The sequence below is a fragment of the Diaporthe citri genome, assembly GCF_014595645.1.
Source record: "Diaporthe citri strain NFHF-8-4 chromosome Unknown scaffold_5, whole genome shotgun sequence".
Classification (NCBI taxonomy): domain Eukaryota; kingdom Fungi; phylum Ascomycota; class Sordariomycetes; order Diaporthales; family Diaporthaceae; genus Diaporthe; species Diaporthe citri.
In genome coordinates this window covers 2839431-2856018 of record NW_025064850.1, presented here as the reverse complement: position 1 = coordinate 2856018, position 16588 = coordinate 2839431, and the positions used below count along the sequence as shown (strand labels likewise).

General features: G+C 55.2%; 3 protein-coding genes across 3 annotated transcripts; 1 reads left to right on the top strand and 2 right to left on the bottom strand.

Moving 5' to 3' along the window:
• Positions 1–195: 195 nt before the first annotated feature.
• INS49_011391 (uncharacterized protein) lies at positions 196–3728 on the bottom strand (the record flags this gene model as incomplete). Its single annotated transcript, XM_043172109.1, has 2 exons — positions 196–3539; positions 3605–3728. The coding sequence occupies 2 exons, from the start codon at positions 3726–3728 to the stop codon at positions 196–198; spliced, it is 3468 nt and encodes a 1155-aa protein (XP_043023854.1).
• Positions 3729–7956: 4228 nt separating this feature from the next.
• On the top strand, positions 7957–12747 carry INS49_011390 (uncharacterized protein; the record flags this gene model as incomplete). Its single annotated transcript, XM_043172108.1, has 7 exons — positions 7957–8178; positions 8347–8367; positions 8508–8932; positions 9676–9695; positions 9768–9979; positions 10583–11339; positions 11390–12747. The coding sequence occupies 7 exons, from the start codon at positions 7957–7959 to the stop codon at positions 12745–12747; spliced, it is 3015 nt and encodes a 1004-aa protein (XP_043023853.1).
• A 2519-nt stretch (positions 12748–15266) lies between these two features.
• On the bottom strand, positions 15267–16210 carry INS49_011389 (uncharacterized protein; the record flags this gene model as incomplete). Its single annotated transcript, XM_043172107.1, has 4 exons — positions 15267–15634; positions 15717–15873; positions 16043–16113; positions 16195–16210. The coding sequence occupies 4 exons, from the start codon at positions 16208–16210 to the stop codon at positions 15267–15269; spliced, it is 612 nt and encodes a 203-aa protein (XP_043023852.1).
• Between the last annotated feature and the right edge of the window lie 378 nt (positions 16211–16588).

The window sequence follows — 16588 nt, the reverse complement described above, 5'->3', positions numbered from 1 at the left end:
TTTTTTTTTAAGAGGGATGCATCAATCCTCTTCCATTTATCCTTTACTAGCTACACATTTATTGATACTCCCTTACGCCAGAATGCTATGCAAATTGTAAGGTATTGGGCCGTCATTGCCTCCATGCTGGCACTTATCCTTGCCACACAAGCAACGTGCGCTGTGGCGCCCTAATGTCTCTTGTAGAGCCCATCTTCATCTCGGGTGAGGGAATTCGTCCTCCATTTGCAGCCTCACCCCAACATTCATCGATATCAACTCTTGTACAAGCAGCTTTGCAGCGTACGGCATCGTCATTGCCGTCACCTCCCTCGTGCTCTTGCAGGTCTGGCAGTATCCCTTGTACCCGAAGAGCCCGCAGCGCTGGCAGATGTCCACACTCGTGCCGTCGGAGCTGTGCATCAGTCTCTCCAGAAGAAGTTGCGACGCGCCGTATGCGATCAAGCAGTCGCGCTCCATTTCTCCTAGACGCAGACCACCATCGCGCGAACGACCCTCGGTAGGCTGCCTCGTCAGGATCGCACGGGGTCCCCTTGCCCGAGAGTGCATCTTGTCTTGCACCATGTGCTTTAGGCGTTGGTAGTAGATGGGACCGTTGAAGATGTATGCCTCGAGAGGCTCACCTGTGATGCCAGACGTGAAGTAGTCCTTGCCCTCCCAGGAGAATCCATGGTCAACCAGGACCTTGCTCACCTCCTCGACAGGGTGCGATCGGAAAGCGTCGCCGTAGCCGTACTTCTTTCGGCCATGTACAATGGACGCCTTTCCAGTGAGGCATTCGAGGAGCTTGCCTACTGTCATACGGGATGGGAAACCGTGGGGGTTCATGATTATGTCCGGAACCAAGCCTTTGTCGCTGAACGGAAGGTCTTCCTGGTCGACAATGATGCCAACGACACCCTTTTGCCCGTGCCGAGAGGAGAACTTGTCACCAAGCTCAGGACGACGGGTTTGCCTGGTCTGAACTTTCACCAAAACCGTCTCCCTCTCGGTTTGTGTGACCATGACCTTGTCGATATAAGCTGGGTCGGGAATCCGGTAGGCCATGGAGGTGTCCCGGTACTCATTGGAACTCTTGTCCCCGCCTATACTTGTTCCGGTATCCAAGGGGGTTTCCTTCTTAACCATCGTCTCGCCATTGTGGATTTGCCAGCCCACTCTGGCAAGTCCATCATTGTCAAGAACCTCGTGTTTGGCAATCTTCTGCTTCGTCATAGGATCCGTCTCGGGCTGGCCGATCCTTTCGGACGCCCCATTAGGGTATCTCTGAAGCTCCGCAGCATATTTGCGGAAGACCTGACACCGCCCGAAACCTCTGTCGCATGATGCCTTATTGAGGACCAACGCATCTTCTATATCGTAGCCGGAATAGGACATGACGACCACCGTTGCATTGTGGCCGGCCGGAAGTTTGTCATAACTGGTAAGCTCGATTGTCTTCGAGATGACCATGGGCCGCTGGGGGTACACCAAGGTGTAAAGTAGGGTGTCGATCCGGTTGAATTGATTGTAGGCAATAGCTCCGATAGCTTGTTTACCCATAGCACATTGATATGTGTTTCGGGGCGACTGATTGTGATGGGGAAAGGGAATGAGGCCAGCCACGGCCCCGAGGATGGTAAATGGCTCAATCTCGACGTGAGTTGTGATCCGCGTGATGTCTGATTCGTAAAGGGCAATGAGAGCATCATTCTCCTCGTTCACGTCTAGGTACTCAACGACCCCTTTTCGGAGAAAGTCGTCAAAGCCTACTTTGCCCTGCTGCAGCAATCTGAGGTGTTCCGGCAGCAACTTTGACACGCCGTTCTTTACAATGATATACGGCCGGCAAACCCGTCCTTCGTCTGTAGCGATGAAAATGGTGTTGAAATGAGAGTTGGTGTTGATGCTCACAAACGGATTGATCCATCCACGACGGCGCATGGTCCTGAACTTGGAGGCGAACCGCTTCGGATAGTGTGTCAGGGCGAATGGTGTTCCGTTAATGGATATGATGTATGCGCCGGCCTGGTGCATCTCCGAACCAGAAAAGTTCCGTATAGGTTCCACATTCGAATCGACAGTAAGGATGAACTTCTTGACGGGCTTTTCGTCTACCTCGGTCGTGATATGCGTCATCAAAGCCAAGTTCTTGACCAGACCACAAGCCTCGCCTTCAGGAGTGTCTGAAGTACACAACATGCCCCATTGCGAAGGCTGGAGAGCTCTGGGCCCAGACACCTTACGTGTCTTTTCAAATTGACTTGTGATTCGAGTCATCATTCCCAGCGCAGCAATGTAACTTAGTCGACTCAAGACGTGAGTGACTCCCGCTCGGTTCATGTTAAACCGCTTGACGCTCCAATTGCCAGACTGGATTGCCCGGTTCATACCCTGGGTGATGTGACCACCTGTGCCGCTGATCGAGGTCAATGGGTCGAATGGAATAGCTTTGTTTGGCTTCTTAAGCACTTTGTCGATGTTCATCCTCAAATTCGTGAGGAAACTCTTGAAAAGATCTTCGAAGAGAAGTGAAAGCATTTGCCCAGCCAGCTCAAGCCGCTTGTTACCCACAAAGTCACGGTCGTCGACCAACTTCGGGTCATGAGAAGCCATCAGCACCCTCCGGGTCATCATTGCGATGTAAATAGCCTTGGGGTAGAAATCGAGACCCTCGATAGAGACATGGGCAAGGATAATGTTGGCTAGCGCGTCGAGTCCTTCTTCAACATTGTTGCGTCGAGGCGCAGGACCGAACTGTGGCTTGCCTTTGGATCCCATCCTGACGCGAGCGCCAATGTACTCGAGTGCTTGCTGCTGTGTGAACACACCAACGCGGGTCGCCTCATCGAAGTTGAGGGCGAAATCGTCCTGGTAGCGGCCATCGGATCCGGCCACAAGCTGCATAACCTCGTAGTCTGAGAGACCACCCAGTGCTTTCAGGATAATGGCAATGGGAATGTCCTCCATAAGCACATTGTGCCTCAGAATGATCCTGTCCTTTTTCAATATGACATATGTCTTGGACTTCCTCTCGTGTGTTGAACTCGTGACTGATGCCTGGATAAGTTCCTTCTTGTCGTCGGCCTCGACAATTACTCGGTTCTTGCTGAGCTGCTCCTGGATCAGAATGACCTTTTCCGTCCCGCCGATGATGAAGTAACCACCCGGGTCCAAGGGGCACTCGTTCATGAGCTCCATCTTGTGGTTGGTGGCCCCGGCCAAGACGCATTTCGAGCTCTTGAGCATGATGGGCATGCGAGCAAGAGGGACATTCCTCCGGATAATCTTCTTCCTGTCTCGGATGTAGGCAATATCGATGATGATCGGGGCAGCGTATGTCATGTCCCTAAGTCTGCACTCCATTGGGGTGACATGGTTCTTGGCTTTGAAGGACTGGCCGGCGTCCCCGCGGGTGGGCATGCCTATTCGGATGTCGAGGAACTCGAGGTAGAAGCCACTGTCGACCTCGCTGCGAATGATGCGATTCGCCTTGACGATTTCCTTGATGTCATGGTCGATGAAGTAGTTGTAGGAGTCGATATGCTGTTTGACAAGACCTGGAGGCGGCAAATGAGCAAGATGGGCGGGCTGCGGAAGCGGGCGCGTGAGGCAGCGGACATACCTTTGACCTTCAAGAAGGCGGGCAGGAGTTGGTACTTGTCCTCCTTGGTGGAAATAGGATCGGTGAGCTTCTTGCCATTGTAGAATGGCTCCAGAAGGGCCTCAAACCCGTCGTCGTCGGTCATTGGCATTTTGGGGACGTCGTCATGTTCTGCTGGAACGCTGTGTCGGGTTTGCGACGAGTGGCCGGGGTTGAATCTGGGAATCTTTTTGCCCTCGCGGGGCAGAATCGCCAAAGAGTCACGCCGATAAGATAAGAGCTACTAGCGGTTGGGTCGGGGACGAGACCTAGGCATGGTTATGGGAGAGTTCAATGTTCCCCACGGATCTCAACTCATGTTTCCCACTGTGCTGTGGGCTCGTCTCGTCGCCAATGGCATGTGCAACGGTGACAGGGGCATCGATGGGCTGTTATGTAGTTACAACGACGGTGTCGTCGAAATCTGAGTCAATTCGGTGGCATGAGAGCCGCATGCATGGCCCCTCCAAGCAGAAGCACAAACCACACTTTACCCCCCATCTCGACAATTATTTTGTTCACTTTTAGCGCTGCACCAACTGTATGAATGAATGCTGAGTCCAAACTCTTTTGAGACTGGAAATAGCCGTGCTCAAATCATGGGAGCATTACTGCTCGAGTCGGTCATCTTAGACCGACTTGGCCAGATACCAATTCCTTCTCGTGGAATTTTGAGCCGTGTCCAGATGAAAAAGGCGCGGGTGGTCTCGAACGTACTGCCACTCATCACCAACTAGGACAAGCCATATTGCAGATGGCCCCTTCCCTGGATACCTCCGAGGCTGTGAATGGCTGCGTGGTATTATTTTCCGATTCAGAAGGTGCATAAGCATGTTTGGGGGACCTTGAGGAGACATGGGATGATCAAGCTACTTAGAAAAAGGTAAGACGCGGAGTGGATCTCTAGTATATAGCATCTGTATTAATGCTGTTAACCGGTTTCGGCTGGTAGACTTCTACATGGATGGATTTAACTTCTGGTGATTGGGTTGTATGATCGTGACCTCCTCAACTGAGGGGGTTTATTTCCAAATAGTGCTGGTTTGCCGAAGGATGGACGATGTATCCAGGTGTACTGATCGCTCTTCAAGCCTCGGACAAATTGAATTGGTCAGAAACGTGGATCAACACGGCGCTCCTTGTCCGTCCCACCACAGCACATAAGCGCGATGATGTGGAAAAAAAGCAACGAGACGTGCGGCCCAAGGTGATCGATCGTCATGCCGCAGGACTCTCTAAAACCGCTTCCCCCACTCACAAAGGCCTCAAGACAGCTTTGACGTACCTCAATAGTCGGTGAAATGACTGGCGCCGGGTCCCTGGTCGCCACAGTCGCCCTGCAAGCACTTCCGCAATGAGTCCACTGCCACGAATGCGGCAGAGAGATGCCATGCTAAGTTCCGATCTCGTCCATGATTTGGGCTTGACCTGCGGCAAGAATGGGAAATCTTGCAGATCCCGCAGCTGCGACGGTCCCACAATACACCCCCCTGGTTCAGCCCTGGAAGAGAGGGGCAGCAGGCTCAAAGAGCCCTGATGTGTTAGGCCATTTGCTGAATCGTCAAGCCTCAGTTCCAGCGCGCATCAAGTAGACCGAGGAGGTTTTTCAGCAAGGACAGCCTATGGTCAGCCCAGGAGCGGCATGCAACTTCTTAGAATAGCGTGATTAGAGGCACAGATTTTCCTGGTCAGGATTCTGAGATAGCCGCGCTACGCCCCAGGATGCGCGGCCAAGTACCGTCAGAGCTACCGCGTGCGTATCAGACCAGGATGATGAAATCCCGAAGAGGGGAGGCAGGTCTTCCCAGGCCCGCCTGTGGAGAATATCGCGGTCGGGTCAACACCCACCAGAATCAAACCCTGAGCTTCTCTGGCCGGCCCGAATTTATGTTGTGGTCCCCAAGAGGTCTCTTGAGCTTGACTGCAGGTCCGGCGATAGCTTCGATCAGCCTTGGCCAATGGAGTCTGATGTATCTTGTACCTCATCAACAAATCCGAGCCTCGTCAATGGCTTTTGCGCCCAGAAACTGATTGGGAGGAACGGCCATGTACCTTCACCAATCAAAACCCTACACGCGTGTACCTCAGTACGGAGGGAAATTGACTGAATGGGCAGGACTCGGACTAGGAGCACTTGAAAACCGCAGGTAGCACCTAGTAGTATCGAACATGCCCAATGCCCAGTCAAAGGCCGTGCGACGATCGGAAGACAATCTGTGTCCGACCAGAGGGACGGCCTTGGGCCGCAATCCCCCACAAGGACTCATGTCCCTTCCATTGATGATGGTACACGACCGGGTATAAAAGTGTCGTGACCTCCCTGAACGACTGGATTCCTCTTGCCAGAGGGGTCACTCACACCTCTCTATGTCCTCGGCCGGGTCAAGTCACCGCCGTCTGCGCCTCTAATGCAGGTGGGTAGCTACTTTGATACGTAGATGAGGTCACACAGGGGCATTGGGGCATTCAGGAACCCAAAGCCCACATGCTGCAGGGCAGGCGCATCGTGGAGGGGTGACAAGCGCTGCTGCAGGAGACGGGAACTGGGGAGGGATCGCTCACAGGAGGCCCATCCAATGCCTGCTCAACCCCACCCCGCCTTGCGCCTTGCGCCTGCGTGCGCCGGCGTACCAGGCGCACTCGTTGGCGTGCAGCCGGAGCCTCGAGCAAAGGGCATCGTTCGTCTGGTCTGTAGCGTACGCCATGCGCGAGACACAATGGAAGCTGTACGGAGGGCGGCCAGTTCATGCAGCCTGCGAGCCGGCGATGACATGTTTCAATCGCAAGCCTCGTCCGCTGGCCCCGGGACGCCTCCTCCAGCTCACCGTGACTCTTGCAGGCTGCAGGCGTGATCTCGTGCGCCAGAAGCAAAGGGGCGTCGTGCAGTAGACCACACTACTCTGCTCCCGTCCACGCCTGTCTACACCGCCGTTGACGGTTGAGCAGCCGATCTTGGTGCTAGCTTGACGAGTGCCGTCCGGACTGTCTGCACGTCAAGCCGCTAGGGTATCGGGGCATGAATGACCAACACAAAAAAAAAAACAAAAAAAGTGTGTCGGCCGAGCGTCGACGTTGGGAGTGAGGCTGGCCGGATGGTGGGTAAGGAACATCGGGGGCAGGTTCGCCGCCGCCGGCATCAAACCCACCGACAAAGACGCCCTGTGTAGTCGCTGCTGACACGGGAAACAAGACGACTGGACTCGTCCGGCAGAGCTCGCAGCCAGGATCGTATTACCAGCTGCCAAGCTCTGTGGGCACGATGGACGGGCATTGTGTTAATATCTGTACTGCTACCGTTGGAGCGGTTGCCATGGGAAATGCGTAAATGTTAGTGTCGGGTTGGGCTGGTGCCAGTCTGACCGAGTGTCTGGATTATTGGTGCAGGGTCCAGGTTCAGGGGCGAACGCCATCGTTTTGCCGTCCACCCACTTGCACACGCACACAGGCGCACAAGCAGACCAGACCACTGCAGACCCAAGACAGGCCCAGGCGGGCAGCCAGACAGGGCCCCTGAACCTGACCCCGGGCAATCGACGCAGCGTGCAGCAGCGGCTGGGTGCCTCGTCGAGCCGACGCAGGCTGCTTCAAGTAGCACTCGTCCCCTCCCTCGGCGCGGACTGCATCCTGTCCCTCCAACACACGCTCATTTTCAGGAATATTGCTTGACGTTTGCCCACGTACCCCGTGTTTCCTATTTCTTGCTGCTCCTGGCTCTCCAGGGCGCAAGCTGTGCCATATTGTTGTGTCTAGTACAAGCCTCCATCCAGGTGAGTCGCATGCTTTCTGCTCCCCCCAAGCTCTCAAACCCAAAGCCAAAAACCACCTCGGACGGGGGCACGCCTCAGCTCGCTGTCTGCCACGCCTTGCCCCCATGCCATGCCATGTCACCCACATGCACGCTCCTGCCCTGCCAGCCGCCGCCCGACATGCCATCTCATCGCCACTGGGGCCCGAGGCTGGACATGTTTCTCAGTCGGCGATCCGACTCGACACAAGGTAGCCAGTCGGCCGGATCTAAGTGGGAGAGCCATGGCAAGCAAGGCAAGAAGACAAGCGAGCGCAGCGCAAGTGCCGCCCCCAGGCCACGGCGAGGAGGCACAATCCCCAGTATAGCCAGCCCTTGTCCACCATGGCCAGCCAGCCCAGACACATCCCACCCCCTCCCCGCCTTCTCGACGAGGGATCAGCAGGAGCCGGCACCAGGCAGGCCTGGGTCAGCCGAGGAGTTGCTTTGCTAATGTGCGTGTCCGCCAATGGAGTAGGCAGGGTCCTCAGGCGCCGTCAGTTGTTGTAGTAGTTGTATAGGAAAGAAAGAGGACATAGAACTGTCGAAAATGGATCCGAACGAAATGCGATTCCGCGCCCAGCAGTCTCCCCGAAGCGATGCCACCACCATGAACTCCCTCGTCTCGCCGCCCCGGAACCGCCTCTCGCAGACCATGTCCTCTCAAGATCCCCGGTCGACCCTGTCTCGCCGTTTCACCACCGACTCGGGCCGTGTACCAACATTGTCTTCATCTGCAGCCCCACGTGGCCAAGATCCCTCCGAATACCAGGTCAGTCGCCGTGGCTGCCATCTCTGTGGTGGTGTGTCTGTGTGGTTGCGCGCTTGTCTGCGCTTCTCCAAAACTCAATGCGCGCCGGGAGCTTGGCCGTCTCCCCCATCTCCCGTACTGCCATTCCTGCCTTGCGAGCCATCTGCTGACCTTGCGCTCTCGACGCAGACTATGCAACATCTTCAGTTGGTGCGTGTGCCCTCGTGTCCGACCCGCCGCCCGACCCGGGCACGGAGAGCCCCCCGCGACGGGGCCTTGCTCAAGCCAGAGCGCTCGACCGGCCGGCACCTCCTCCCTCCGTTGGACAACACGTGCTGACGCCTCAGCAGATAGAAAAGAAGCGTATGGAGTATGAGAAGATCCGGGAGCAGAAGCGCCTCTTCGACGCCGAACTGGCCAAGCACGAGGTGGAGCTCGGCGCCATGCTCGAGGAGCACGGCAGGCTCTCCGGGCACCAGTCCGAGCCCACGACGCCTCCCGAGTATCGTGAGAACCCCTCTGGGTTCCCTTCGGTCTTCTCCCGCCCGAATCGCTACTCCCTTTCCAGCCTGACGTCTCCCCCGGGCTTGGCTAACCGCTCGGCGCGGTCCGGCTCCGTCCTCGCATCGCCGCAGTCGGGCGTCCCGCTGTCCCGGTTCGCCTTCGACGACCAGCTGCCGTCCTGGTCTGTTCCAGGCTCGCGGAGGAATAGCGATGAGGACGAGAAGGAGGAGGCTGTTCGCCAGGACCCTACGTCCCATCGGTCGACCAATGCGTACGTTGAACCATCTTCTTCTGAGCCCCCGCACTTGATTGAGATCGCGCGTTTGCCGCTTCAAATTTGCGTTGCTTTTTCCCAGTCAGTTGTCTCAATGCGAGATCCGGGCCAATGCAGTGATTGGTATTGTGGCCGTCCAGTACTATGCCTTCAGGGCTATGCCTTGAGCTGGAGTGTGGCAGGTGTTATCCGGCTCTGAGGGCTGGAAGACTCCCTCAAGGCGGATGTGTCGACATTGCACTCCTCCAGTTCTGATACCCCTTCCAATTGCCCTCCCATTGAGCATTTTGATATTCCGAGTCACTGTTCTTCCCGGGCCACACTTGCCCTTCTCTTGAAGAGACTTTGGTTCGTCCGATATCGTAATGGCAAAAGACTCCCCTTGCCCCATTACTTCCCCTTCGAACTGCTCAATATCACAACGGAGTGATTACTTGAACCTCAGCTGTTCTCGTTGGATCGAGAGACATGGTCAACCAACATATTCGTCCTATTGTTCTTCATCCTATTCTTCGTCTGAATTAAGCCGTCAACTGCTCTCGTCATCTTTTGCCCAGATATTTAACGTCACGCTTTCTGAGCCCTCGCCACTGCTTCCTTCCTTCCTTCTCCCCAGACCTTCAACACGGAAAGGAGATACCAAATTCAGCATCTTCTCCTCACCGAGAGGCCACTTGTCTCTGGTCTTCCACTACACTTACATCCCACACACATGATATTTCGCTGCGATCTTGTCTCAGATCCGCCAAGCCAACACTCAGTATCGCTTCTTGGCCATCATCTTACTCCATATCATCACATCACCTTTCTGAGGCTTTCGTCTGTCTGCCAGTGGTGGCTGCTGACAAGGACTTCGAGAACAGCGTTAACAGGTACTCGATGCCCGTCACCAAGTCTCGCACAGCTTTCTACGACATCAACTTGGACCAGGCCAACACCACCGGTTTTCTCTTTGGAGACGACGATAACGTGATCGACGGAAAGCTCTACACCCAAGCCAACAACGAAGACAACTTCCCTGTCCTCCGACGTGAGCCCAATATGGTGAGTCAAAATCTAGTCTCCAGCATAGCATGCATGTACTGCCTTCTTATCTGCTTTTCCCCGCGCCATATCGACACTAGCAGAGGTTGTTTCATCTGTCGGAAAGTTGCTTGAAAGCCTTTTGCTGCCGTTTGGGTTGGTGGAGTTTTGGTTCCCACTTACATCCCCTCACCTTCTCTGCCTACACCCTTCCTTCACCTGGGAGGTTGCATGTTTTCTGCCCGTTAGGCTCACCTGCACCTACCTGACCTTACCTCACCTTCTCTACCTTGACATCTACCTACACCGCACCCAGAGCACGCGATTTGCATACCCTCACATTCCTTGCCATCTCTTTTGTACAGTACATTTCTTGTATTGCTGTTGCAGTTGAGTCCAAGGTGTTCACAGCTCGGCCTGCCTGGCTCGACAGCGTCTTGTACCTGTTTTCGTTTGTTGACCTTAATACTTGTTCTCTTGAAGTTGTCCCCTTCGTCTGTTGGCGTGATTCACGCGTGTTCCACTTCCTACGATCAGAACGTTGACACCACACCCAACGACTGGTCCCACTGTCAATTCGGTGCTTTGCAACACAACTCGGCCAGTCTCACTAACGCGTCACAGTCGAACGCTTCCAGCGAGGCCTCTATCATCGCTACTCGCCCCGCAGCGTTTCGTCACTCGCTTGAGATGAAGACCATGGATCAGAAGTACACTGATCCCGCGGCCGATGCGCCTGCTCCTACCAACAACGGCAGCGTGCTCGCCACTCCTCCTAAGTTGCAGCCCTCCTTCTCCGCCAACGACATCCCTACCCTTAAGAATGTGTCTGGGACCACTGTGGGCAGCACCCCCAACCAGGCGGCTCAACAGCACCTTCACAACCACAACGCCAGCATGGGTCGCATCCCGGCTGGTGCCTTGCCGAGCCGTCACAGCCGCGAGCTCTCTGGCGATGCTCGTGACAATGTCGCCGGAGCCAACTACCAGTCCATCGGCTCGTCTCTGCACGCCAACGCGCCTTCGTTCGGCCCAGCTCTGGCACAGCCCTCCAATGTTCTCCAGGGCCCTGTCCTCACCCAGCCCTCGCAGACCCCTGTGCCTCCCATCATGGCTCCTAGCCAGGGCATGTCGCCCTACAACAGCAACAACGGTGGATATTACACGCCCAACGGTTATGGTAATGTGGGACCTGCCAACGGTGGCGCCAACTACCACGGAATGCCCCTGCTTGCGCAGATGCAGGGCTTGTCCCTGAACGGAGGTGGAAATACCTACTCAGCACAGAACTACACTGGCTATGCCCCTGTCTACGCCCCTCACCAGCCGCGAGACAGCCAGCAGCGCATCATGGCGAGCCGACGCCAGCAAGACAACGAGGGTAAGTAGGCGCGAATCTAGAGTAAGTTCACCATGCTGACTCTCTCACAGCTATGAGCCGCTTCAACGGTACCACCCTCGAGTCCTACGGCGGCTCTATCTATGAGCTCTGCAAGGACCAGCACGGATGCCGCTTCCTGCAGAAGCAGCTCGAGAGCCGAAACCCTGACCACGTGCACATGATCTGGCTCGAGACCTGTTCTCATGTCATTGAGCTGATGACTGACCCATTCGGCAACTACTTGTGCCAGAAGCTGTTCGAGTTCTGCAACGACGACGAGCGCACTGTCTTGGTTCAGAACGCTTCCAAGGACATGGTTCGCATCGCTCTGAACCAGCACGGCACACGAGCTCTGCAGAAGATGATCGAGCACCTGTCCAACAACGACCAGGTTTCCCTCATCACCGCTGCCCTGCGTGATCGTGTCGTTGAGCTCATCCAGGACCTCAACGGCAACCATGTCATCCAGAAGTGCCTGACGAAACTCAGCGCTCTGGACGCCCACTTCATCTTTGAAGCCGTCGGTACGAGCTGCGTCGAGGTTGGCACTCACCGTCATGGCTGCTGTGTGCTGCAGCGTTGCATCGATCACGCCTCGGGTGATCAGAAGCTGCTTCTCATCCAGCGCATTACGGAGCACGCAGTCACCCTCGTTCAGGACCCCTTTGGCAACTACGTTGTCCAATACATCATCGATCTGAACGAGTCGATCTTCACAGAGCCCGTCGTGCAGAAGTTCCACGGCAGGATCTGTCAGCTGTCTCGCCACAAGTTCAGCTCCAACGTGATCGAGAAGTGCCTTCGCTGCGCCTCAGACGCCTCCAAGGATATGATCGTGGACGAGCTTCTGGCACCTAGCGAGATGGACCGCCTCATTCGAGACTCTTACGCCAACTATGTGGTTCAGACGGCCTTGGAGCACGCTACCCACTACATGAAGCAGCGTCTGGTCGATGTCATTCGCCCAATCCTCCCAACTGTCCGCCAGACCCCATACGGACGAAAGATCCAGGCCAAGGTCTCTGCGTACGACTCCACCAACGGCCGCTCCAGCGGCCAGATGACCCCTGCAGATCCCACCCAGGGCCAGATCCCAATCCGCCCAGCTCAGACCCGCGGCATGTCTAACACTACCTCTATTCTGACTCCTGGCGCTTTTCAGAACGGTACCAACGGCTTGAACAACCGTGGCGCGCAGGTCTTTCCCACCAGCGCGAGTCTGACTGTGCCGCCTCCTCAGTCGCAGCACCCCCAGCAATATGCGCCTCCTCAGTTCGTCAACCACATTGCTAGCGCTCCTTATGCCCAAGGACAGGGAGCTTCTGGACCTGCCCAGGGCGGTCAGGTTTACAATGGAGCTCCCAACCCGCCCATGGCTTCTGACAACGGCGAGCAGAACTTCTTCTAGCCTGCTGACTGAAGTGATGTCGTTGTGGCTTCGGGGTTGTTTTTTCTCTTCATGCTCTGTCATTTTACGGATCTCACGTTCTGGACACGAAACCTAACGACTTTTCCTTTTCTGGCTTGTCACACCAACAACGACATCACGACCCACCTCGTCTTCATCGCCATTCGAGCAAAAGCGCTCTATCTAGAGTGCTTTGTTGTACAATAGAGGCTCGATGGTGAACCAGAAGATCTTCTCAAGAAAGGCTTGCATCTGGGGCGGACTCCTTCCGCGGGAGAACCAGCAATGACCAAGAGGCATGGCTCTTTCGCCTGTAACATCGACTGCATTGCGCGGACATGGGCAGCATAGATCTTTCCTTGGTCACCAAACCAAAAACGCGTTTCTTTCCCACTGAAATTACGAACGGCGTTGGATTCTTTGGGTTTGGTACGGATCACAATGACGCAAAGTCTTCATAGTCCTCGTCTTCTCACCGGCAGTCCGGAGGCTATGATCGCAAACGACGTCAACGACTTGAGCATCGACTTTTCTTTTCCTTTTTCAAGGCAGTCCATCTGAGAAGAAGCTCAGAACAACTTTCTCGCCTTGATACAGTCACCTCAGAGCTTAACTGAGATCTCACCATCTGGGTACTTCTCAAGGATACTGCGGTCATCTTCCTGGCAGCTATTTGCTCTCTCTCTCTCTGTTTTCGGGACAGAATCTCAGGTGTCAATGTGGCAGCCCCTTGCACTTACGCTGGGGCCAGGTGGATGAAAATTTCCTTTCTTTGCTTTCAAACGGTGAAAGACTTCCGAGGCTCCTCTGGCACGCACATAGTCCATAAGACGCCCGGTGCTCATAGCTTGCTCTATGCTTGGGCAGTTGTGCCACGGAATCTGGAAATAATTTGGCTTGGATTTGACACTTTGGTCTTATCTACCCAACTCACTTTCCTCGGGACCTCTTCGGGGCTTCATTCAGCTCGGTCACCACCAGATTGAGAGTTCTACACCATGCAAAATTCCGGGCAGGTCATACTCCATTCTTACAGCATTTACTAGTTATGACCTGTATGTAGGGCACCTCCTCATTTTCCTTTACCGCAGCATTGCCGACGGCCTCACACGGACGACTCCTTTGGAGGGAGCTCCGTGGTCTATTTTAAGAATAGATGGCTTTCGTGCAAAACAAACTCAGGATAGGGGGTCCCCAATGACAATGTTAATACGATAGAAGTTTTGACGGATTGCTCTTATTCACATCTATGACTTGTGACGTCTGCTCTTCTCCAGTCCTTCTGTGTCTCATGGCCTGCTACTACGCGATGGATACGTATCTTACTTCCTCACCTGTCTTCGCAGCGTGCTGCCGGCACGGGTGACCGTTCCCTTATGCGCCAACCAACTCATCAGCTGCAATGTTAAGCATGCACTGTCAGATAGAGGACATGGCATGCACACCAAAGAATCGACCAGCCGACAGTAGGATCCTTTAAAGCGGTCGCGTCTGCGCCGTATCATCACTTTGGCACTGAGCACATCTAACACAGGCAAGCGTAACTTAGTAGCATAACTTCGGCTTCGGGCAGGGCACCGGTATGTTGACGTCTACAGGTTAAAAACCAAGGCGCCTGTCTCGACGCCCTTCACAAGCTGAACCCCGCGGGGTGTCACCAGTTCATTCCCAAGGAAAAGACTGTATCGTGGTCTCTGAGGTGGTACCGACGGGCAGTAGGGGCTTGGATACCTTCCTGCGAGACCATTTGCTTCCGAAGAGCCCACAGCTCGCGTTCCCTGCATTGGAAGCTGCCAGCCTGAGCTAGCGACCCGTGTGCCCTCATTCAATGAGTACCCAACGTGGCGGAGATACGCTGAGACTGGTAACAACAGCTCCCAATGTCCCCGCCTTGGACTCGCCGTACCTGTTCATAACTGTACCGTTACCCCGCCAAAGCTGACATAAGTCAAGTCGTGCGGTGCTGAGACATACACGGACGGCGACTCTAACAAAACATGTCAAGGTGGGAGACCGTACAAATAGATGGTGAAGCACAGAGTCGTTGCTATTGCAATGGAAGAGATATAGGGGAGTACTGAAGCAGCTTGAGAAATCAGTGATGAGGGACGGGGCGCAAATTTGCCATGATTTCTTTCATTTAACTTCCTCATCGCAGACTTCAGTACGTGCGAGTCAATGGCCAGTGCAGGACTGTGCGGTCGTCGTATTTGCAGAACATACGAACAGCACAGATACCCATCATCATCAGCCGAGATCTGAAATCAAGTCATGAATTAGAAGGAAATGCATTCGGGTCGGGCAGCAAAATGCCGTAATTCGTCGTATTTTGATCTGCTTTTGCTCTCATGAACGCCCAAAACCTGCACATATGCGGTGCCCTTAAGAAACCGTGACCCTTTTGGCAACGGCCATTACCCTTGCCGTGACCATGATGAAGCACGAAACTATCGTCAAGCCACGCCCACAACCCGATCCCCACATCCACAACGCGGTCACCCTCCGCAGGGGCGAGCCGCTTATCGGTAGCGCCACAGGGACAGGGTGTTGTTCTTCTTCCAGGTCTTTCTGCGGCCGGCCTGGGTCTTGGTGTAGCGGTGGCCCTTGTTGAGACCACGGGACTTCTTGCCGGTGGCGGTGAGGCCACGAGCCTCGCGGTGCTTGTGGACGGGGTTGACGATCCAGTTGATGCGAGGGTCGATGCGGATGGCCTTGTGCTGGGGGTCAACGAGGATGACCTCGTAGTACTTGTAGGTGGAGTCCTGGTTGATCCAGTACGAGTTCAGGACGCGCAGGTTGGCGCAGCGACGGCCGACACGCTCCTCGGCGGTGGCCTTGAGGGAGCGCTGGTACTTGAGCTGGTTCACACCCTGGTTGGTGGGCTTGCCTGTTCGGAGGAAGAAGCTGTCAGTCACGGACAGTCTCTTCGCCTGAAACGAGGTCCGTCTGGGTCAGCGGCGGAGACATACCGTAGGTAGCACCCTTGGGGACGGGTCGCTTGCGGCCACCGCGGCGGACGCGGACACGGTAGATGACATAGCCCTGCTTGGCCTTGTAACCGAGGCGGCGGGCCTTGTCAGGGCGCGAGGGGCGCGAGGCGCGGTGGATGACATTCAATTGGCGGAGCTATATTGATGCACTCTCAGCAAACGTTCAACGAGTGTATAGCACAGGCGGAGGGTGCTCTCGCTGGTCGGAGCCACCCGTCGTGACGGGTTGAGCCCGCGAGAAGCGAGAACAGCTGCTCCGCCCACATGTATTTATTTCTCAATTGAATGGTTCGGTTTCAACGTACTTCCCAGCAGCGGACTCGCAGGAGGAACTGCAGAACATCGCTCTGCTTCTTCTTCTGAAGCTCCTCGACGTCTGGAGTGTCATATCGTCAGTGGCCTGTTCGGAGGAGTCGTTCGGGGACTGGGCGGATAATTTTGAGATGGGGAGACGTACACTTAAGGGCACCCATGGTTGCTGTAAATTCAGAAGAACAAAAGGTCAGCGAATTCTCCCTCGCGGCAATCGGGATCCTGAATATCTTCAAAGGGCGACGTACCAGAACTTGAAAGTTGGCGTTGACCTGGGTGTTAATTGGGCGGCGTTGGTTGCAGTCGGCTGATCGGAGAGGTTGAAAAGAAGATTTTCCCAGCTACACCTCCTGAATTTCGTGTGGGTTGAGCTGCTCCGCTCTGGTTGGTCCAGTTGGAAGAGGGTGCCCCACTTCTTGGATCACGTGCGCATGCACCGTGCGGACTCGATACTTCTTACCCTTGATCTTCTCAGCGAACGGGCTTGGCACACCCAACTCCAGAGAAGCCGCTGACAGTGAAGGTCGACCTGACCCCAG